Genomic DNA, 21,774 nt, shown 5'->3' on the forward strand with positions numbered 1-21,774 from the left:
AGTCTTTCATTTAATAATGCATTTGGTCTCATATGTAGGGTTGTGAACTGCTCTAAAGCGGTGAGGCTGAGTTGAAGAGTGGAGAAAAGCGACAGCTGAATGAAGGATGGTTTCATCAGCATACAGACTACACATCCAGCAGCAACCACACTTACCCAAAAACTGTCAACTGTCCCTTTTAAAGTTATTTCACAGCAGTGCTTTTGAAAGACAGATAATGTTGTTTACAATGACATTGTCTTTATTGTATGCACACACTGATATTACAGAATAATACCAATATATCATATATTAACGGACAAAAATCCACAAGATATCAAAAGTAAAAAGTGAAAAAAAAAACATTTCTAAGAAATGGAAAATAAAATCACCACATATCAACAATACAGCATTGAAAACCAAATAGTTTCTCATATGGAGAAATGTTTTTTTTAATCACGTGACAACAGGTACAGTACGAAGCTCCATAGATTAGACTGGGCTGTAATGGATCAGTAGACAAGGGATGCTTGAGCGTCACACTAGTCGCATAAAAATTGTTGCACAAATCGTTATTTTGGCACAATTGGGAATAGATTGTTAATTACTTGGGAGAAGAGGCTGACTGAAAATGTTTGAGTGTCCTACTCCAAGTCAAGGACCAGATCTATTAAAACCATTTTTTTAAATCTCAATTAAAAGCTGACCTTTATTTTTTCCAGGATTCTGCATCAGTCATATTCTGATATTAGCAACATTTTGGCCTCTGTGCACTTTGAAGTCTGGACATTTTTGATAATATTTTCAAAGTGCTTAATGTGTAATGAACACATTTTCTATAATTACAGAAAAATCTAATTTTTCTTTGAAAGATTTGTTATTTTTACTATATATAAAAGCAATAAATTATGAATTTGTGTTTGAATCTTGTCCTCTATTTGGGCATTTTGTGGCATGGCTCTTGCTTTGTGCAGGCCCCCATCTTGTTTTTCCATGTTGCTACAGTAGACTGAGTGCAGGAACCAGTAGAAGTGTGACTTCCATTGTTGTCGGGTTTGCAAATCCTCAGAAACTTGATAAGTGTTGGGGCAAAGGGAGTGAGTTAAGACTTTTACTGGCTGCAATCTACACTCTTACCCATAGGAGTCAGCAAATTCTAAATAATTCCCCAGATTTATTTCATGAAATATGTCATGCGTAGGACGTCTCTAATTGGCCATTACAGCAGTGTGTGTTCAGACGGAAGCCCAGCTGTCTCCCTTAGTCAGTTCTCTCACCACGCACACACACACAACACAACACTACATCCATTGAACGCACCCCGTATTAATCTAATCTATGGCAACACAGTCACACTGGCACTTTGATGACTAGTCACATGATCGATTACGTCAGGGTAACAAATAAGGCACAAGCATGCGCCCACTCAAACACACACGCTTATACATACACAAGAAGTGCATACACTGTCAGCATACCAGTTACTATTGATACAAAACTCAGTCAAACAACATCTTTATCTTTTGGTGTTTGTTTTTTTTTTCAGTCACAAAATAAGAATCATACCAACACTAACACAGAACTATTAATTTGCTTTGATTTTCGGCATAGATAAAAAATAATAAACCGACAATGTTTGATACTCTCTGGACATTGTCTTCTTGAACGTCCAGAATTATCTACACAAACTACCACAGGTCAACATCACACTGACAAAGACACAGGTGATGTTTTGAGCAAGCAGACTTTGGAGATGCACAGCAAAAAATTAGGCTAAAACCAAGGCTTTGGAATATTAATGTCTATCTCAACAAGGAAATGTTCAGTAATTTAAGTCTGGTCCAGAAACAAACAGTATTAACGAGTAGATGCTGCATCGTTTGCCACGGAGACAAACTAAAGTGGAAAGTATTTTCTTTTTTTGTGCCATGTCACATCATGCACTTCACGTACCATTTAATAAAAAGATGTCAAGCGCCTGTTTAGGTGTTCCTCCGGGTGTGCATTGCTATGATGCGGTGACAGAAATAATAAAAAAATTAAAAAACAGGTAAAAGACTGATAGTATTTATGAAACATAATCAAACACAGTGACGGAGAAAGCTGTAAGTGTTGCAACATAAACCAACAGCCAAATAATACAGTGCAAAAGTGAAAACTTTTGTCCACATGCACAGCTGCGTTTCCCTGCTCCTAACATCTGCTGCCTGGAGAGTTGCAGCTTCTGCCCAGCCGCCTGTTTTCACTACAGCATTTCAGATTGTCCAACAAGGTTTGGTACCAATTCACCTGAGACTTTCACAGAGAGAAAAACCCAAACACCATCTCACCCCCTCCCCTTGTTTATTTAGGATTGAAATTGTGGAAGATTTAATACCTGCATTATTTTTTATTAAAAAATATTTTAATTTTTTTAGCAGCATTCTAGTCTCTACGGTTCTTTCTGTGAATAACGTTCTTTTTCCATGATGCTACACAGAAAGGAACAAGTAGACCACATACACTATATACATGGGCTGAATACATTTACATCTTAAATCTTCCAAATAAATGGATGAGCCAGTCAAAGTTTTGACAGAGGCTACATCGCAGCTACAAGCACAAAGCAGTGTGTGATCTTTTTCAAAATGGCACCTAACGTGCGTTAGCCGTTTTGTTACTATGGAATGACCAGATGTTACTGTCATTGTAATTTTAAATCAGTGAGGACCATTGATTAATTCAGTGAGACCATTTGCTTTTTTCTTATCATGAGATTCATCTGGCATAGATGTAGTGTTTATGCTGCTGCTGACAAGCAACTGTAGGTGTAAAAACACATCACTGTAACATTTTTCACCCACACCTGATTTATGACTTGTGACCATTAAGGAGTGGGTCCATCATTGTTTCTAAAGCTTTTGACATTTTAAATCAGTAAATTGGATATTTTTCCCAAAAAACATCTTTGGATGTTACTATTTTGGTCGTGGTTCTCAGTTTTGTTTATTTTATTGATCAATTGAATGGCCCACCACTTCAATTGAATATAGGGAATAGGAAACAGTAAATGTGCACTGTCATTGAATGCTTTAGGCTGACTGAAGTGATTAAAGTATCATCCTGACTTGGATCCTAGGAGAGCTTATATAGAAGTGCAGTAATTTCATCACTTGGATGTCACTTCAGAAGATTCTGTTTGTGGTGTTTTTACTGCTCCAATATTCAGACTTGGTGAGCAGCTCTGTTGACTGAGAGACACAGACACTTCTCTGTCGCATTGTGTTAAATCTCCAGAGTGAAGTCTCTGTGGCAGATCTTTGATTAACTAGTTACTGATACGTTTCAATTTTGACTTTTATATTTGACAAAGAGCTGACGTTACCCTCTCTAAGTGCTGTTGCTAACGTAGTACCCTGATCATGCACCTGATTGGTCCGTCGCTGCGAATGAACCGGAGACTAAACACTGGAAGTGATGGAGGGTTAAGGTGATGTGACACTGCTGCTCGGCCTAGGTGAAGATAAGATGCTGCTGGTCCAGCAGGGTCCTAGTGAAGTTGTTGATGGGACCAATGGCACTCAAAGACATGGCATTGTCCCGCCCCCAGAGCAGGTTAGGACCAAACACCACAGCCAGGTTGCTGTTGGTCATCTTATTCACCTCACTGTTGGCTGCTACCTAAACTCACACACACACACACCAAGTCAGACACCTAGTGGTTGGTAACAGACTTACACTTTAACGGCTTCCGAAGTGTTAGATCTGTACCTGTGCCAGGAATGTGACAAGGTATCGGAGTGATGCGTAGTTTTCCTCAGGGAGTGACTCAAGCAGCGACTTCATTACCGCCACGTGGTCGTCCCTTGATGCTGATGGAACAAACACCAAAGGATGAGAGATTAGAGGAAGTTAAACCAGCTGGAGAAATCATGTAGTGGGCTTTGTATAAGGGAGTGAGAGACAATCCACGTCATTCACTCACCTCTCTCCTAAAATAATTACTTTATAAAAATGTGTAGAACAGACCTCACATAATCTAAAAAAAAACTGGATAGCCTATTCCTGAAGTACCAGTGCTGACCAGCAGGGGCTGGATCATTAGAATACCCCCATAGAAATCTGTAAGAAAAATGTTCCTTCGGCTATAACTTTGTGTATTAATTGCTGAACTACATTTATCTTATTATTATGATGTTCTGTCTGAATAAAAATGTGTATTTCTTATGACATTAAGGTTAAACAGTTTAACAGATCAAAGAATGTGGCACTTACGGGAAAAGTTCACAATGTCGTTGTAGAGCTGGTAGGTAAGCAGAGGTTCTGGCAACTCCCTCAAAAAAGTCTTAAGAATAACAGCAGCCAAGTGGACATCTTCTATGTCTCTGAAATTCACTGGTGCACCTAAAAAACAAGCACAGTTAAAAAGATTCAATTCAAGAATGGCTACAGATACAGAGAACAACTTTTTTATGTACTTTGGTCTATTCTACCTGAGTTGTACTTCAGCTGAACATCTTTCACCAAAGTTATGTTGGCAGACCTTCTGAAAATCCCCTCAATCTCCAAACCTGTCCAAGCAAAGACACGCGAAATAAGGACAATTCCAAAGACACAGTAAAAAAAAAAAAAGTATTGTTGTTACCATGCTCTGAAAGAAACTCTATGGTGTCTCTCATGACCACAGGAACAGGTTCACCACCAGGACTCCTCTGTCTGAGCCTGACCAACACAACAACAAACAGAGGCATTACCACAATAACCATGATGCTCTTTTGAAACTGTTAAAACAAGGGGAGGGAAGTTGCAAAATTTTGCAAAGATACAAATGATTTCAAAACAAAATTATATTTCACAAACTTCTCTCTTTACTTAAGCTGACACATTAACCTGCAATGAACTTCAATGAGTGATGTTGTATTAATAAGTATCAGTTTGTCTAGTCCAGTGTGTCAATTCAGAGTAATTTGAAACTAGAAGATCATTGTATTTCATTATATATACTTTTTTGTTTGGTGGTGTGCTGTGGGTATTTTCTTGCATAAAATACACGCTGTGGCACAAAAAAGACTGAGAATTACTGTTTTGAGGAATAGTCACTGAGGGTGTTGTAGAAAAGGTAAGTACAACTGCATCTAGGTATAAAACTGCTACATAGTGTTGTTCTATTAGAACAGATTGAAGAGGAGCTCTGCCACACTAGCATGAATTGAGCCATGTGAGATCCTCTCCATTTAAATGAGTCCCACTCTTATCAAAATATACACGCATTTCCTGGTACAGAAAAACCCATTGATGTTGACACACCTGTAATACTGTAAGAGGATACGATGGTAATAAACCATATACCAGGATATGTTCAATTATTAAGATCCACTGCACCTCTCTCTTCTGTGCTGTAAGTGAATTTAATTTGATGCTTACAATGTGAGAGGTACTCCAAACACCTGGTCGGGGAGCGGAGGGCTACGAGGAGGAGACATCGGAGGCTGCGCAGCCGGTTTCAGAGAGGCTCTCAGCTTGTTGTCATACCTGTCACAGAAACCAGGTCAAATGAGTACTGCCATGTGAGAAGAATGAGTGACATATAACATACAGGAAAAGACAAAAAGTTTCAAATAAATGTTATGCAATTTACTCTTTAACACGTGTAGGAATGAGCAGCTGATCACACTTCACCACCTCCTCCAGCTCACTCAGGTAGCTCACGTAGTTGATCTTCCTTCCAAATTTAAAACTAAAGAGAAAAAGAGAGAATCAAACAAATCATCAACAACAAGATACTTTTGCAAAAAAAACCATTAATATTAGTGTGTTGTAGTGTGTGATGCTCTCATACTGCTGCTCTGTAACAGCTTTATAAATTATTTAAACACCATTACTGATATTTTTCTGACTGACCTGATAAGTGGTTTGAAGAGGATCAGCAGTGTCTTGATGAACATGGTGGGATGGACAATGTACAAAGCCTTGATGTTTTTCTTATACCTGAAAAACAAACACTTTAGCTTTGCAGCATTTAAAAAAATGAAAATGCATTACAGTATGCGGTATATATAACGCCTCGTCTGTTGTTAAATGGTAATCTGTATTGTTTATCTCCAGTAATGCTGCTGGACTCACTTTCTGTCAAACTCCCTGTAAGCTTCTCGAAGCCAGCCGAGAGATGGCTTGTTTTCACTAGTCAGCCCATGATGAAAGTAGATCAGAGTGTAGTCACTTTCAACATACTGGTCCAGTGTTTCCTTAAGGTACCTGCACAAAAATGGAAAAGAAATACAGAGGTTATCATTATAGAGCCTGTAGCACCTGAAAAACTCCCAATGTTGATGCCTGCACTCCAGCCCCCTATAAGGAGGAGGATTAGATCTCACCAGCCTAAGTGTCAGAATACATTGTGCTCTAGAGCTTGACAACACTTTCAAATGGAAAAATCAAATCCACCTCAAACCACCCTATTGAAAATAAATCCAGTTCTCATTAAGTGTAATGTGGGAACAGGTATCCATGTTCTTATAATCTCTCGCTTGGAATATCTCTCTCAGATGGACTTAGCTAGTTGTTCATTTCCAGACTTCAGATTGTTCAGAATGTGGCTGTCTGACTCTTAATAGGTTCGAATTCAAAATCCTCCATTTTTGTTTTTAAATCTCTAAAAAGGTTTTGCTGTTTCTTAATCATACGATCTGCTGCTTACCTTTGAACTTGCTGGTTTTCTCATGCCAACAGATTAAATGCTGTTATTTGTAGTCTTGAGAGTTTGTTTTTTTTTTCTTTGGTTCTGGGCCCTAAACAGGCTCCACCACAATTTTAATAAAAATCTGAATATTTCCTGTTCTTCATTGTATTTCTTTTTTCTGTGTGAGGGTTCCTACTGTCCTGGTGTAAGTGCATGATTTCTTCCATGTTTGCATTTTTTACATCTAGGTACTGTACGGCCCTCTTTTTAAGTTTTTTATAAATAAAGATGGAAAGGAAAGAGAACTACTCGTCACTGTGACACAGCTCTCCACTGCACACAACAAATGTGACCTCTGCTTTAAACCAAAGTGAACAGTGGGCAGCTTTAAGCGCCCAGGGAGCAGTGTGTGAGGACGGTGCCAGTATGGTATGGTATGGTAGGGCATGTATGTATGTTATGATTGTAGTTGGAATTTAAAAATACATAATCTTAGTTCTGTTTAACTTTTGCAGAAATCCAGGAACCGTTACAGTCAACAAAGTAGAAAAAAGAACACTATGAGTCAGAGAGGAAAAGGTCTGACATAAAAAGAAGCAATTTTGTTTAAAGACTTTCTTCACAGTGAGTCATCAGGCGACAGAACAACAACCCTGCCCTGAATTCTGCTGAAGACTTCTGTCATCTGACCTCCTGCCACAAACTCCAACACTTTTTTCTTGTTCTGTGTTACTTTTTACTTGTGTCTTTTTATGCACTAAAATAACCTTAACTGAAAAAAAAACTCAGAGGTCTGCAATAGACAATAATATCTGAACTAGAGGTAGACAGTGCCGTTTTTTGTCATCCAGCTCGATATTATATAAGTTACCAACAGTACTGCTTGACAGCAATTGTGCCTACAACTACTCTAATTAAATAAATAAATACTGCCCATCAGAGTATGTTAATCCAGGAATACTCCAATCGTTTCTTAGCCACAAGGATATCGTAAGCCTTTTGTAAAAAGTAAGAAAAGCTGAGAAGTACAAGCAGAACATTCAAGCTATGATCACTGTAGTGCTGGTTAAAAATGTACATGTTCACCAAAGTCTTGTCTTCAAACAAAAGCTAACAACGGCTGAATAAAACCTCTGTATTCACTAAAAATAATGCAGTATTCCAGTATAACCTTTTTGTACTGATTGCACTGATGTATGACATACATCATATGAGATACACAATTCTGGAGCAATACAAGAATACATGCTCAATAAGGAACAGGGTTTTTTCCACTTCTATTTGCAACAATCTTTGAGGTCACCTGACTGCTTACATCAGCAAGTTGTGATGGTTGAGCTCGTGCACTGGTGGCATCCTGCAGGCATTGAACACAATCACCTTCCTGCCAAAGTTATCATCACCTACAGAGAGAGAGACACACACAAACACACAGCTGTCAATATCAGTGGTTCAGTAAAGCAGCAGCCACCTGATACACATGTGAAGGCCACTGTATTGCGAGCAGTGTTGGATACAGTAACATGTGACGTTTGTCCTGTGTTACTTTAATTATTTCCTCTTGACCCTGAAGAATGCAACGTGTGCAACATGTGACATTGTCTTGTGACCCAATGGTCTTTTTTAAACTCAACATCAACCAACCCAACAAAAATAAGATAATAGTTGAAATTCAGAGGTGCGTCAGTAAATGCCCACTCTTTAAGTACTATTTCTAATTCTGTTACATTTGTGGAGAACCTTTGGCTAACACAGTTTCGTTTGTGTAAGTACTATTAGCTTTTAGGGTATTCAGGTAAACTTTTTCTATTTTGCTTTTTTTCTGGCAACTAATAGATATTAACAAGGAAACCTTTAGCTTTTGTGAAACCTGTGGCTAACTTAGCATTTTTGGCTACATTTTAAGTTACTGTTACCTAAGTTTGTTAGCCTCAATGTTTGGTAATTTCAAAGCTAGCCATTGTGCATTTTTTTCTGCCTTAGATTTAGCTCTTATAGCATTATTGTTTTGGTTTTTTTTTAGAACTTTGACTGTTTTGAGCTTTACCAATAAGCTAATTTTACCCAACTAATTTTTAAGATTTTGGAAAACCTTTATGTACAGCTCAACCTAGGTTTGTGTTTTGGTGCACTTTTTAAGGCCACCTTTTCTTAGCAGGTTTACAGTATTTATCTATTTTTGCTACATTTATGGCCAAAGGTATTTCAGGGCAGACCTTTTGTCTAGTTTATGGTGATTTTGGCTATTTTTGGTTGAGGTAAATCTATGTTTATCTAATCATTAAATTTTGCAATTTTGCTCTGACATACAAGAGAGAAAACAAATAACAAATTACAAGTTACAAATACCAGTAACAAAAGCCCAACTGGTATGTTTGGCCCTCTGCCCAACGCACCTGTATATTTTTCTCTATTCAAAGTTAACCAGGGTGAAATCACACTCTGTTTCAAAGGTAAAGTATCTTTTTATTGTCACATGCAGGAGTGGGGAGAAGAAAGCAAACAACAGGGAACCACAGCAGGATGTCACTGACCTGCAACTTCAATGATGTGATGCCTGGCAATGTCATAAAAGCGATGGTTCAGGGGCAGGTGAGAGGAGATGCTGTCTAAGCGCTGCGAGATGTCAGTGTCTGGAGTTCAAAGCAAAACAGACACAACTTAATATTTTTTTTTAAAGGACTGTATCAAACATGATCACCAAGCTGGCAGTTCTTTACCTGATTTGCTGAGGGTTGACTCATCTGCAGGCCACTGCTGGTCCTCAATAGTGGCCAGCTTAAGCCTGTCCAGCTGAGCCGTGGCAGAGTCCTCACTCAAGTCGACCAGGAGATCTGACGACATCACAGATGGCTGCAGAATGGCACTTAACCAGCACACAGGCTAAAACACACCCACACTGAGGCGTCTCAGACAGGAGAGGACACACAATGCTGTGTGTCAGCTGCAGCAAGTACCTTAAGATGAAAATAGGAGAAATGAAGAGTGATTAAGGTCATTTTTAGAGAATATATTTGCTTTATTTTTGGTATTTTGAGGTAAATGTAAAGTAGATTTATCCCCATGCCCATTAAGAGTCAAATCCATTTTTTTGTATTGCCCAAATTCTTAAATTACATTTGTTTCAATGGACTTTACAGTTTTAAAATAAGAAATAAAATGATCCTCCTAATAAACCTGAGTTACAGGGTATAAATGTACATTCAGTCAATGTTATTGTGTGAGTTTAACCTAACAATGCAATGCAGAGCAAGATAAGCTACAAATATTCAGAGCAATGTTTTCAGACAGTGAATGAGTCATAGTCTTTACATACTAAGCCCGTCTTGTATAAATTTGGTAGGTACTGTATTTGTATCAATTATATACAAAAATAATTTACATCCTTGCTTGAAACGAGACAAGAAGTTGGTCATTATAAATTTACTAGTAATTATGTTCTTGAAATAAAAGTTCCCAGCCATGTATTGAAAGGTAAAGTTACTCACTAGAAGATATAGGTAACAGATACAAGCAGGAAGTTATTGTATTTTTTTCACCCAGGAGTATATATTGCACAGTCAAAAAATTGTGTTAAGTTTGTGGTAGAGGTAGAGCATGTACACTGGTTACTCATACAAAATCCTATATGGAAACACCTTACATCTAATTTTCTTATGTGCAATGTCCATAAAATACACTGAAAATAGGAATTCAAATGAAAGTTAGATACAGACTAATCTGGCTGTTATGGACTGTAGGACGGAAACAAAACTACAGCCCAGTGCATATCATCCCTAAAGGTTACTTTTTTTAGCCTTTCTATTTGCACCAATATAAAATCTGATGAAAACTTACTCTGTATATTTGTGCCCAAATCATACAGTCCTCTGCTGCAGACTTTTTACCAACACAGCCTGTGGCAACTCCTATGACCAACTGTGAAGCTCAGTGAGTCTGACTCAGTTGCATCACTTACTGTACATATCTGCTTCAACTCAATGACTGCATTTCTCCTCCTCCTCCTCTGACATATTTACTCTTCCCATTTTTCTCTTCAGGCCCAGCCCCCACTTGTTTACCCTCCCTCTCTTTGATCTTATATGTGCTGACAGCATGTTGCTTTAAATAAATATTGCTACTAACCAACAGTCACAGCCGCTGTGTGACTGGTCACACATACACACACCCACTCACATGGTAAAAAATGAGAGTATTGAGAGAGTGCCGAGACAAAAGCAGTTTCCTCTTTGCTTAGATGATTTGGATGCTGCTGCACAAACAGTGGTGATGCAGCAGGTAATCATATAAAGATTTTTTTTACCATCAGATTGTTTGGTAATGAACCTAACCACAAATATGAATAGATTAATGACGGTCATCAAATTGTTAAAAAATAAATAGTTAAGTTTATGTTTTTTGTACTTCTAGTACTCTGGTCAGGACAACAGGAAGGGGCTTTAATGCTGCAGGAACAATACGATGCCATTACCAGCAAGTAGAACAGGAGTTTGTTTGTCTTATGGCTGGTATAATTTAACAGGATTTTGGTAATTTTGCAGGACAAAACTTTGCTATTTTATGGGCAAAAAATGGTGTAATGTAAAAGACAAGTTTTCCATATATATGGCTCTAAACCAGTGGTTTCAAAGACGATAAAGGTCTAATCTCTCTTGCAATCACATGCTTAGTCATTTACTAATAATGGAGATCAAAACCACCCTGCAAAGTCATTGGTTTGGTCTTAATGTATGTTGCACTTGCAGTGAGCTACAAGTTAGATTTGCTGTTGAGCCAGTTAGTCAGCATAACTCATTCTGCCCCCCAAAAAAAAAAAAAAAATCTAACAAGCAGCTCCTTTTACTCAGCTATAATCAGACTATTTTGCTCGTACTGAAACAGGTCAGCCCCTAAACAAATGAGTAAAGCCGTCTCTTTGGTACCAGGAGTATTTACAACACTGATGCCACACAGCATCAGGTGCTTCACTTAACTCCACCCAGTCAAGTTCACCTGTTTGCAGACGGCACGTATTGCCACATCCAAAGACACAGGTAGGTGTTTGTTGGAATGGTTTATAAAAAGTAAAGGTTGTGACTTCTGGGCCTCCTGGGGTTAGAAAAAGGTTCCTAGAAATGTAACAACACCATGATAAAAAGACCGAGGCAATTTCACTTTTTTTTTAATCTTTAAATGTATCCTAAAAATCCTATGGTCTATGGCCTGAGGTGGTTTGGGTACAAATCCCTGGGCATGCATCAGTTCAAACCAAATTTAAGACTCATTAGATTTAATCAGCTGATCTTCTTTCCAACACTCTGCTATTGTGTTCACATGGGGTTTTTTTCCAATGCTTTAAATTCCCATTTAGTAACATGAGAAGTGTGTTCATCCTCTGGAGTGATTTTTGTTTGTTTGTTTCTTATCACATGACTGACAAATGACTCATTCAAAAGACCCAGCAATGAGATAATGTCACAGTGAAGACCGTGACTTTGGTTACAACACAAAATCAGATCATGACAGACATAGGACTAGAATCTACCCAGGAGACAGATCCACCTGCCATAGCAGCCACAGCTCGGTCCACAATGACCCTGATCAGTCTGATCATAGGAACAAGAGACACGTGCGGTCAACTATGAAACATCACTGGTATAATAGAAAGAGGCTTCACAGAGGTACTGCAGGTACCTCTGTGAAGTCACAGACATCTGCTGAAGCAGTAGAAGGTGGATGAATGAACAGATTCTTAGAGCAATCATCCATAGCAATTTCTGATACAGACATACCCCACTGGAGGCACCACAAAGATATTTATAAAATGCATTATCCTGCTAGAATAAATATTATACCCTGATAACGATATGGACCATATGTAAGAATTCAAAATAAACCTAATTTCCTTGAAAAACGTTATTTAACAACATGAAGCCACAAACCTTTTCCAGTGGTCCACAACCTTTTAAGCACCACGTACCAGTTTTATGCAATGCAATTTTTCCACGGACCAGACCAGCCAAGGTATACAAAAGACAGTTTATGGGTTTTAAAGAAATAGTTCAGTTTTCTGGCGTGTATTCAATAAACTGAGACCGAGGAAGTTATTTAAAATGACAGAGTTTTTAATAAGGGATGTTGTCTTTCTGCGAAAAACAATTCGGTTTCATATGTGGTGAAAGCAACAAGTGGGCTTTCAGATAACACAGGGCTGTCAGAGACTGTTTATACCTGTTTTGGTTTATAATTAACCTGTTCACACATGTGTTAAATCCACTCATTAAAACAAGCAGCATTGATACCATGAAGTGGTTAATCATCTGCAGGCCAGTTGGGACCATTTATGTAATTGCGGCCATAAATATTAAACTAAATGTTTGCGCTGAACGGTGGAACAACAGTAAAATAATCCACACAACAAAACGAGCCTGCGGAAGCCACGACTATGGGCGGTCGGTCACACAGCTTCGAACCGTCCGCCCCTAGGACCCACGATACCACGAAGGTTAAATGTTTTCAGCGATTTAGTACGCGTAGCATAAAATCAAAGTGAGATGACATTGGTTACCGTGTTTGTATCGTAGCCTTGCTGTATCGTAGCTTTTCTCAGTGACTTCAGACCAAACGCTAGTACCGACAACAAACAACTGCGTCAACACCTTTTCCGGTTTGGACTTTTCAAAGTACACATCAAGCTTCCAATACTCTTTCTAACGTAATATGTCTTTTCAAAATAAGGGTGGCCATTACATTCTTTGGCGTCCTCTCGTGGTCATTGTATACATAAAACGAATAAATGTGTTGTAAAAAGGTACAGAGGCTATTACATGCGTGGTCCAGCGTAAAATTCAGTTGGAAATCAAACGTAAAAACACAGAACTAGACAAAAAACAATACAATAGACCGGAGAAGATTTACAGCTACATCGTGGAGTGTTATAGGTGTTTTTTATTCATTTCATATCCTTTCCAAGTAAACATAATGTAAATTTTGTTAATAGTCGTTTTAACTGCTAACAAGTTGCTAACCTCTTCATTCCCAGGGAGGGATTCGTTTTTAAAAAAATTATTTAATCTGGTTAAAATAAAACCCACAAGAATAAGTTATATATATATTTATTTTTGTGACAATCCTTATGAAATTTTGAATGTGACGTCATATTTTATGTCAGTTACATATCAAAGCCAAATCTATCATGTTAATATATCAAAGGAACCTTTAGTGTGTCATTTTCTCAACCTACAAATGCTAACTGTTGTGCTGCCAGACAGGGAGCTACTTCTGCAATAAAACATTCCTTAAGTTATAATCCAAGTTAGAAGACATTTTTTATAACAACCTTTCACTCAATTTGTAGTAGCAGTTTAAAATGGATCCAAACGTGCACTTAATAAGGCCAACCCAAACCAATCGCCTCTTCACTGGACACTTGCTGACCTCTGGATCCTCCACGTACCAGGTGCAGAAGTACCTTGGTCAGGGCTCCTTTGGGACAGTTGCAAAATGCTTAAGAGTAAACGATGGAGAAACTGTGGCTATCAAAATAATGAAGTCTAAACACTCATGGAAAGTAAAAGGAGAGGTAGGAAACAAAAATATATACATCTGCTTTCCTAACATGCTTGGATCATAAGCAAAATTATCTGTATACAGGTAATATGTATTATAAGATGACATTCTGGAATTATTGGAAGATAAAGGCTGTCCAAATTTATGTTTTAAAATTAATCCCTTAGAAATGGGTTGTACAAATTAGACTTGATTAGACAGAATGAAAGATAATAACATGTGTTGCCCCAACCATCGACTGATTGGGTGTCATTGTAAAAAAAAAAACATGTAGAAAATAACTATTTCTGCTGTATCTCTAGGTGGCTATCCTGAGGAAACTAAAATCGCTGGACCCAGTAAGATCCAACCTGGTTCACTGGTACCAAATCTTTACAGATAGAGGTCACATTTGCCTGGAGTTTGAGCATCTTGACAAGAGTCTGTTTGACTTTATGAGAGAGCGTAAATTTCAACCTCTTCCTTTGAAGGATATCAGACCAATTGTCCAGCAGGTCCATATCCTCTTCTGTCTGCACTGACACTCAATGTACAGTCTACTGCTGACATCCTAGTAAACTGGTATACTGATGTCATGTTAATAACTTTTCAGCTCGCCAATGCACTCAACCACTTGAAGGCTGCCAGAATAATTCACGCAGACCTCAAGTTGGAGAACGTGATGTTGGTCAACCAACAGCTGGAGCCCTATAGGGTCAAAGTGATTGACTTTGGTCTGGCCACCAGTGTTCGGTTTGCCAAAGTGGGGGCATACATTCAGACCCGTCCTTTCCGGTGAGTAACTGGAGCCATAAATCCTGTCTTAGATATGGGGCACACCTCCCCGATGGTCTGTCTTTAGGCAGTCCATGACTGTCCAAAGCCATAGTCGAGGTAGCGTGCGAGGCAACGTTGGTCCTTCTCGGAATCCACATGAGCCCTAAGACGTACCGTTGAAATCATTGAAGAAGATCTCTGTGATTGGGTGTTAAGCTACAGACCATGAGAAGAGAAGAAGAGACACTGAAATGAAGCAAACACAACAAGTGTTCATATTTATAAGCCGTATCTTCCTTAATAAATTTGGACATGAATACAACTAAGACGTTCCAAGGAGCAAGCATCAATGCGGTGACCAACTGACAGGAGGACTGGTAAGGTAATGTGTGTCACGCTGTAGTAGCTGGCCATCCATCAGGGCAGTGTGTCCCGGTTTTAGAGATGAATTGGTGGCTAGATATATTTAGTAGAAGGCATTTCAATGTCAGTGTTGTAAATGCCTTATATCCATTGTTTTAAACCCTCAGGTCTCCAGAGGTTCTTTTAGGCCTCCCTCTTACAGAGGCCATAGACATGTGGTCTCTGGGTTGCATGGTGGCTTTCATGTACCTCGGTACAGAGCTCTACAATGGCAACAATGAATATGAAATGGTACACAATACTAAATGCTTGATCTCACAAGTCTTGTTTCAGGCCTTCCCAGAATGACTCTTGGCTTTTGCCTATTTTCAGATCAGGAACATTATGAAGACCCAAGGTCAGCTCCCACACAGCATGCTCTGCTGTGGCAGAAAAACTCACTTATATTTCCAAAGGGACAAAACCTCTGCCAACTCTGTTTGGAAACTCAAGGTACCTTTTTAATACTGCCCAGCTCAAATTGGTTCAGACATATAACATATCTTCCTCACAGATGTTCTCTACTTGCACAGGGTCCAGAACATGTCAAAAGAGCCAAAAGAATGAAACCATTTGAGAACAGAAGGTCGGAGCTAACCTCACTGGACGACCTCCATTATGTAAGATTGTCTTGTTGCAATCCAGGTACAAATATAACACAGATCTTTCATAGTCCTCTTTGTTTGGATGCATTTTTCAGAAACACATCATCAGCAGTGACAACGAAACCGATCGTGATGCAGAGCGGAAAGATGCGCAGATGTTTGTGGACATAATGAAGGAGATGCTCCAGCTCGACACGGACAAAAGAATAACTCCTTCCCAGCTGATGCAGCATCACTTCACCAGGATGTTGCACATTATTGACATGTACCCCAGGAGCAAGTAGTAAGACAAAGTAGCCATAACCCTCCAAGCTAACATATGATACAAACCTTTCATATTTGTTTTATTTTACATTTATAAATAAGAGTATTAAAATGTTTCAAAAATATACAACATATCTATGTTATGTAGTTACATTTGAACCTTTACCATTTGTTCTCTTACAGTGTTAGGTGTTGCTCCAGTATGATGAACATCTGCCAAAACAGCAAAGGGCAGGTTAGATCAACACAGCGTCCTCCCTGCAGAACTGGTAACCCAGATCAGCACCACTGTGGCAACCCACGTGCCTGCACAAGTTCCGAAACTACACACAGGTCACACAGATGTGTAACCGGTAAGGCAGTAGACACAAGGAAGGCAAAAAACACTGACAATGTGGTGAAGACCCACTCGGGCATGACTGCCACTGAAGCCAGGAGCCACCCAGGCATGACTGACTCTGCAGACTGGAGTCAGCCTTCCATGCCTGATGCAGCTTTGTGGAGTCACTTGGATGTGGCCCACCGACCCAAAGAACATCAAGCCAGAGGCACTCATCTTGTAAAGGAGAGGATAGCTGAATATTATGATGCAAAGCATGTGATTGAGGGAAACAAAAGCAGCGGTGACAACAACAGCAGGCGTTCCCATGGAAGCACCTCCGGACCATCCACCTCAGGCTATAGCAGAACCATTCAGAGATCTGTTCCACCTTGGGTAAAGAGGAAGACGAGTCACAGTGAAGACCGTGACTTTGGTTACAACACAAAATCAGATCATGACAGACATAGGACTAGAATCTACCCAGGAGACAGATCCACCTGCCATAGCAGCCACAGCTCGGTCCACAATGACCCTGATCAGTCTGATCATAGGAACAAGAGACACGTGCGGTCAACTATGAAACATCACTGGTATAATAGAAAGAGGCTTCACAGAGGTACTGCAGGTACCTCTGTGAAGTCACAGACATCTGCTGAAGCAGTAGAAGGTGGATGAATGAACAGATTCTTAGAGCAATCATCCATAGCAATTTCTGATACAGACATACCCCACTGGAGGCACCACAAAGATATTTATAAAATGCATTATCCTGCTAGAATAAATATTATACCCTGATAACGATATGGACCATATGTAAGAATTCAAAATAAACCTAATTTCCTTGAAAAACGTTATTTAACAACATGAAGCCACAAACCTTTTCCAGTGGTCCACAACCTTTTAAGCACCACGTACCAGTTTTATGCAATGCAATTTTTCCACGGACCAGACCAGCCAAGGTATACAAAAGACAGTTTATGGGTTTTAAAGAAATAGTTCAGTTTTCTGGCGTGTATTCAATAAACTGAGACCGAGGAAGTTATTTAAAATGACAGAGTTTTTAATAAGGGATGTTGTCTTTCTGCGAAAAACAATTCGGTTTCATATGTGGTGAAAGCAACAAGTGGGCTTTCAGATAACACAGGGCTGTCAGAGACTGTTTATACCTGTTTTGGTTTATAATTAACCTGTTCACACATGTGTTAAATCCACTCATTAAAACAAGCAGCATTGATACCATGAAGTGGTTAATCATCTGCAGGCCAGTTGGGACCATTTATGTAATTGCGGCCATAAATATTAAACTAAATGTTTGCGCTGAACGGTGGAACAACAGTAAAATAATCCACACAACAAAACGAGCCTGCGGAAGCCACGACTATGGGCGGTCGGTCACACAGCTTCGAACCGTCCGCCCCTAGGACCCACGATACCACGAAGGTTAAATGTTTTCAGCGATTTAGTACGCGTAGCATAAAATCAAAGTGAGATGACATTGGTTACCGTGTTTGTATCGTAGCCTTGCTGTATCGTAGCTTTTCTCAGTGACTTCAGACCAAACGCTAGTACCGACAACAAACAACTGCGTCAACACCTTTTCCGGTTTGGACTTTTCAAAGTACACATCAAGCTTCCAATACTCTTTCTAACGTAATATGTCTTTTCAAAATAAGGGTGGCCATTACATTCTTTGGCGTCCTCTCGTGGTCATTGTATACATAAAACGAATAAATGTGTTGTAAAAAGGTACAGAGGCTATTACATGCGTGGTCCAGCGTAAAATTCAGTTGGAAATCAAACGTAAAAACACAGAACTAGACAAAAAACAATACAATAGACCGGAGAAGATTTACAGCTACATCGTGGAGTGTTATAGGTGTTTTTTATTCATTTCATATCCTTTCCAAGTAAACATAATGTAAATTTTGTTAATAGTCGTTTTAACTGCTAACAAGTTGCTAACCTCTTCATTCCCAGGGAGGGATTCGTTTTTAAAAAAATTATTTAATCTGGTTAAAATAAAACCCACAAGAATAAGTTATATATATATTTATTTTTGTGACAATCCTTATGAAATTTTGAATGTGACGTCATATTTTATGTCAGTTACATATCAAAGCCAAATCTATCATGTTAATATATCAAAGGAACCTTTAGTGTGTCATTTTCTCAACCTACAAATGCTAACTGTTGTGCTGCCAGACAGGGAGCTACTTCTGCAATAAAACATTCCTTAAGTTATAATCCAAGTTAGAAGACATTTTTTATAACAACCTTTCACTCAATTTGTAGTAGCAGTTTAAAATGGATCCAAACGTGCACTTAATAAGGCCAACCCAAACCAATCGCCTCTTCACTGGACACTTGCTGACCTCTGGATCCTCCACGTACCAGGTGCAGAAGTACCTTGGTCAGGGCTCCTTTGGGACAGTTGCAAAATGCTTAAGAGTAAACGATGGAGAAACTGTGGCTATCAAAATAATGAAGTCTAAACACTCATGGAAAGTAAAAGGAGAGGTAGGAAACAAAAATATATACATCTGCTTTCCTAACATGCTTGGATCATAAGCAAAATTATCTGTATACAGGTAATATGTATTATAAGATGACATTCTGGAATTATTGGAAGATAAAGGCTGTCCAAATTTATGTTTTAAAATTAATCCCTTAGAAATGGGTTGTACAAATTAGACTTGATTAGACAGAATGAAAGATAATAACATGTGTTGCCCCAACCATCGACTGATTGGGTGTCATTGTAAAAAAAAAAACATGTAGAAAATAACTATTTCTGCTGTATCTCTAGGTGGCTATCCTGAGGAAACTAAAATCGCTGGACCCAGTAAGATCCAACCTGGTTCACTGGTACCAAATCTTTACAGATAGAGGTCACATTTGCCTGGAGTTTGAGCATCTTGACAAGAGTCTGTTTGACTTTATGAGAGAGCGTAAATTTCAACCTCTTCCTTTGAAGGATATCAGACCAATTGTCCAGCAGGTCCATATCCTCTTCTGTCTGCACTGACACTCAATGTACAGTCTACTGCTGACATCCTAGTAAACTGGTATACTGATGTCATGTTAATAACTTTTCAGCTCGCCAATGCACTCAACCACTTGAAGGCTGCCAGAATAATTCACGCAGACCTCAAGTTGGAGAACGTGATGTTGGTCAACCAACAGCTGGAGCCCTATAGGGTCAAAGTGATTGACTTTGGTCTGGCCACCAGTGTTCGGTTTGCCAAAGTGGGGGCATACATTCAGACCCGTCCTTTCCGGTGAGTAACTGGAGCCATAAATCCTGTCTTAGATATGGGGCACACCTCCCCGATGGTCTGTCTTTAGGCAGTCCATGACTGTCCAAAGCCATAGTCGAGGTAGCGTGCGAGGCAACGTTGGTCCTTCTCGGAATCCACATGAGCCCTAAGACGTACCGTTGAAATCATTGAAGAAGATCTCTGTGATTGGGTGTTAAGCTACAGACCATGAGAAGAGAAGAAGAGACACTGAAATGAAGCAAACACAACAAGTGTTCATATTTATAAGCCGTATCTTCCTTAATAAATTTGGACATGAATACAACTAAGACGTTCCAAGGAGCAAGCATCAATGCGGTGACCAACTGACAGGAGGACTGGTAAGGTAATGTGTGTCACGCTGTAGTAGCTGGCCATCCATCAGGGCAGTGTGTCCCGGTTTTAGAGATGAATTGGTGGCTAGATATATTTAGTAGAAGGCATTTCAATGTCAGTGTTGTAAATGCCTTATATCCATTGTTTTAAACCCTCAGGTCTCCAGAGGTTCTTTTAGGCCTCCCTCTTACAGAGGCCATAGACATGTGGTCTCTGGGTTGCATGGTGGCTTTCATGTACCTCGGTACAGAGCTCTACAATGGCAACAATGAATATGAAATGGTACACAATACTAAATGCTTGATCTCACAAGTCTTGTTTCAGGCCTTCCCAGAATGACTCTTGGCTTTTGCCTATTTTCAGATCAGGAACATTATGAAGACCCAAGGTCAGCTCCCACACAGCATGCTCTGCTGTGGCAGAAAAACTCACTTATATTTCCAAAGGGACAAAACCTCTGCCAACTCTGTTTGGAAACTCAAGGTACCTTTTTAATACTGCCCAGCTCAAATTGGTTCAGACATATAACATATCTTCCTCACAGATGTTCTCTACTTGCACAGGGTCCAGAACATGTCAAAAGAGCCAAAAGAATGAAACCATTTGAGAACAGAAGGTCGGAGCTAACCTCACTGGACGACCTCCATTATGTAAGATTGTCTTGTTGCAATCCAGGTACAAATATAACACAGATCTTTCATAGTCCTCTTTGTTTGGATGCATTTTTCAGAAACACATCATCAGCAGTGACAACGAAACCGATCGTGATGCAGAGCGGAAAGATGCGCAGATGTTTGTGGACATAATGAAGGAGATGCTCCAGCTCGACACGGACAAAAGAATAACTCCTTCCCAGCTGATGCAGCATCACTTCACCAGGATGTTGCACATTATTGACATGTACCCCAGGAGCAAGTAGTAAGACAAAGTAGCCATAACCCTCCAAGCTAACATATGATACAAACCTTTCATATTTGTTTTATTTTACATTTATAAATAAGAGTATTAAAATGTTTCAAAAATATACAACATACAATCAGTGATAAGTCATGATTAATCTTCTGTACAGCACAGTGAAAGTAAAGACAGGGACAGTCAAAACTGATGGAACAATGAAATCTGAGAAGTATTATGACATTCTACAGTGAATACACACGCCTTTTCTGTTGGGAATATCTACACTGAAGTTTAAATCCATATTAAAGTAAAACAATAAAGAAGAAGCAGCAGTTGAAGTAAATTTTTGTGACACTGTTTAAAACTATAATACTACAGAATACTGTAGCTCTAAAAACTAGATCACTTGAAAAACAATTTAATTACAATGTACAACAGTCAGTGACTCTGACCACATACTGTAAATAACACATTTGACACAAGATTAGGCAAAAATAAAGTTTATTTGTGATTATTTGTGTTATTTTTTCATTATGAAACCAAACAATTTAATGTTAATTACAATTATAGCTTATAGCCCAGATTAAAAACATATAGATGTGTATATTTCCCTGATCTTCACTCACTACTGGATAGGTTTGATTACCAATTTACAAAGAGAAAGTTAGTGATTTTACACCACAGACACCTTTTTAATTCAATAGCTCCTTA

At 39.0% G+C, this 21,774-nt stretch overlaps 3 protein-coding genes and 1 long non-coding RNA gene across 5 annotated transcripts; 3 read left to right on the top strand and 1 right to left on the bottom strand.

The window, feature by feature from the left end:
* Positions 1-222: 222 nt before the first annotated feature.
* On the bottom strand, positions 223-9,592 carry arhgap1 (Rho GTPase activating protein 1). The gene is made up of 12 exons (XM_025062152.1): positions 9,358-9,592; positions 9,172-9,270; positions 7,953-8,040; positions 6,082-6,213; positions 5,860-5,946; positions 5,597-5,695; positions 5,383-5,490; positions 4,604-4,680; positions 4,452-4,529; positions 4,234-4,362; positions 3,730-3,830; positions 223-3,639 (listed from the first exon to the last, which is right to left on the bottom strand). Exons 1-12 carry the CDS (start codon positions 9,479-9,481, stop codon positions 3,472-3,474), a joined length of 1,290 nt encoding a protein of 429 aa, XP_024917920.1. The 5' UTR covers positions 9,482-9,592; the 3' UTR covers positions 223-3,471.
* Positions 8,047-9,562, top strand: LOC112488031 (uncharacterized). The gene is made up of 3 exons (XR_003051695.1): positions 8,047-8,402; positions 9,120-9,229; positions 9,318-9,562. It is a non-coding gene; the product is annotated as an uncharacterized LOC112488031 (long non-coding RNA).
* A 4,135-nt stretch (positions 9,593-13,727) lies between the features above and the next one.
* LOC103389616 (homeodomain-interacting protein kinase 1-like) lies at positions 13,728-18,835 on the top strand. Of its 2 annotated transcripts, none has more exons than XM_025062151.1 (8): positions 13,728-14,198; positions 14,488-14,679; positions 14,778-14,959; positions 15,472-15,595; positions 15,677-15,796; positions 15,877-15,963; positions 16,044-16,241; positions 16,396-16,485. In XM_025062151.1, exons 1-7 carry the CDS (start codon positions 13,986-13,988, stop codon positions 16,230-16,232), a joined length of 1,107 nt encoding a protein of 368 aa, XP_024917919.1. In that variant the 5' UTR covers positions 13,728-13,985; the 3' UTR covers positions 16,233-16,241; positions 16,396-16,485. The 2 variants fall into 2 exon arrangements, with proteins under 2 accessions (XP_024917919.1, XP_008323331.1); XM_008325109.3 differs by having other exon boundaries at positions 13,736-14,198; positions 16,044-16,231; positions 16,396-18,835.
* On the top strand, positions 18,826-21,165 carry LOC103389581 (homeodomain-interacting protein kinase 1-like). The gene is made up of 7 exons (XM_008325038.3): positions 18,826-19,051; positions 19,341-19,532; positions 19,631-19,812; positions 20,325-20,448; positions 20,530-20,649; positions 20,730-20,816; positions 20,897-21,165. Exons 1-7 carry the CDS (start codon positions 18,839-18,841, stop codon positions 21,083-21,085), a joined length of 1,107 nt encoding a protein of 368 aa, XP_008323260.1. The 5' UTR covers positions 18,826-18,838; the 3' UTR covers positions 21,086-21,165.
* The last annotated feature ends 609 nt before the right edge of the window (positions 21,166-21,774 follow it).

This window comes from Cynoglossus semilaevis, chromosome 14 (assembly GCF_000523025.1).
Source record: "Cynoglossus semilaevis isolate Cse_v1.0 chromosome 14, Cse_v1.0, whole genome shotgun sequence".
Lineage (NCBI taxonomy): Eukaryota > Metazoa > Chordata > Actinopteri > Pleuronectiformes > Cynoglossidae > Cynoglossus > Cynoglossus semilaevis.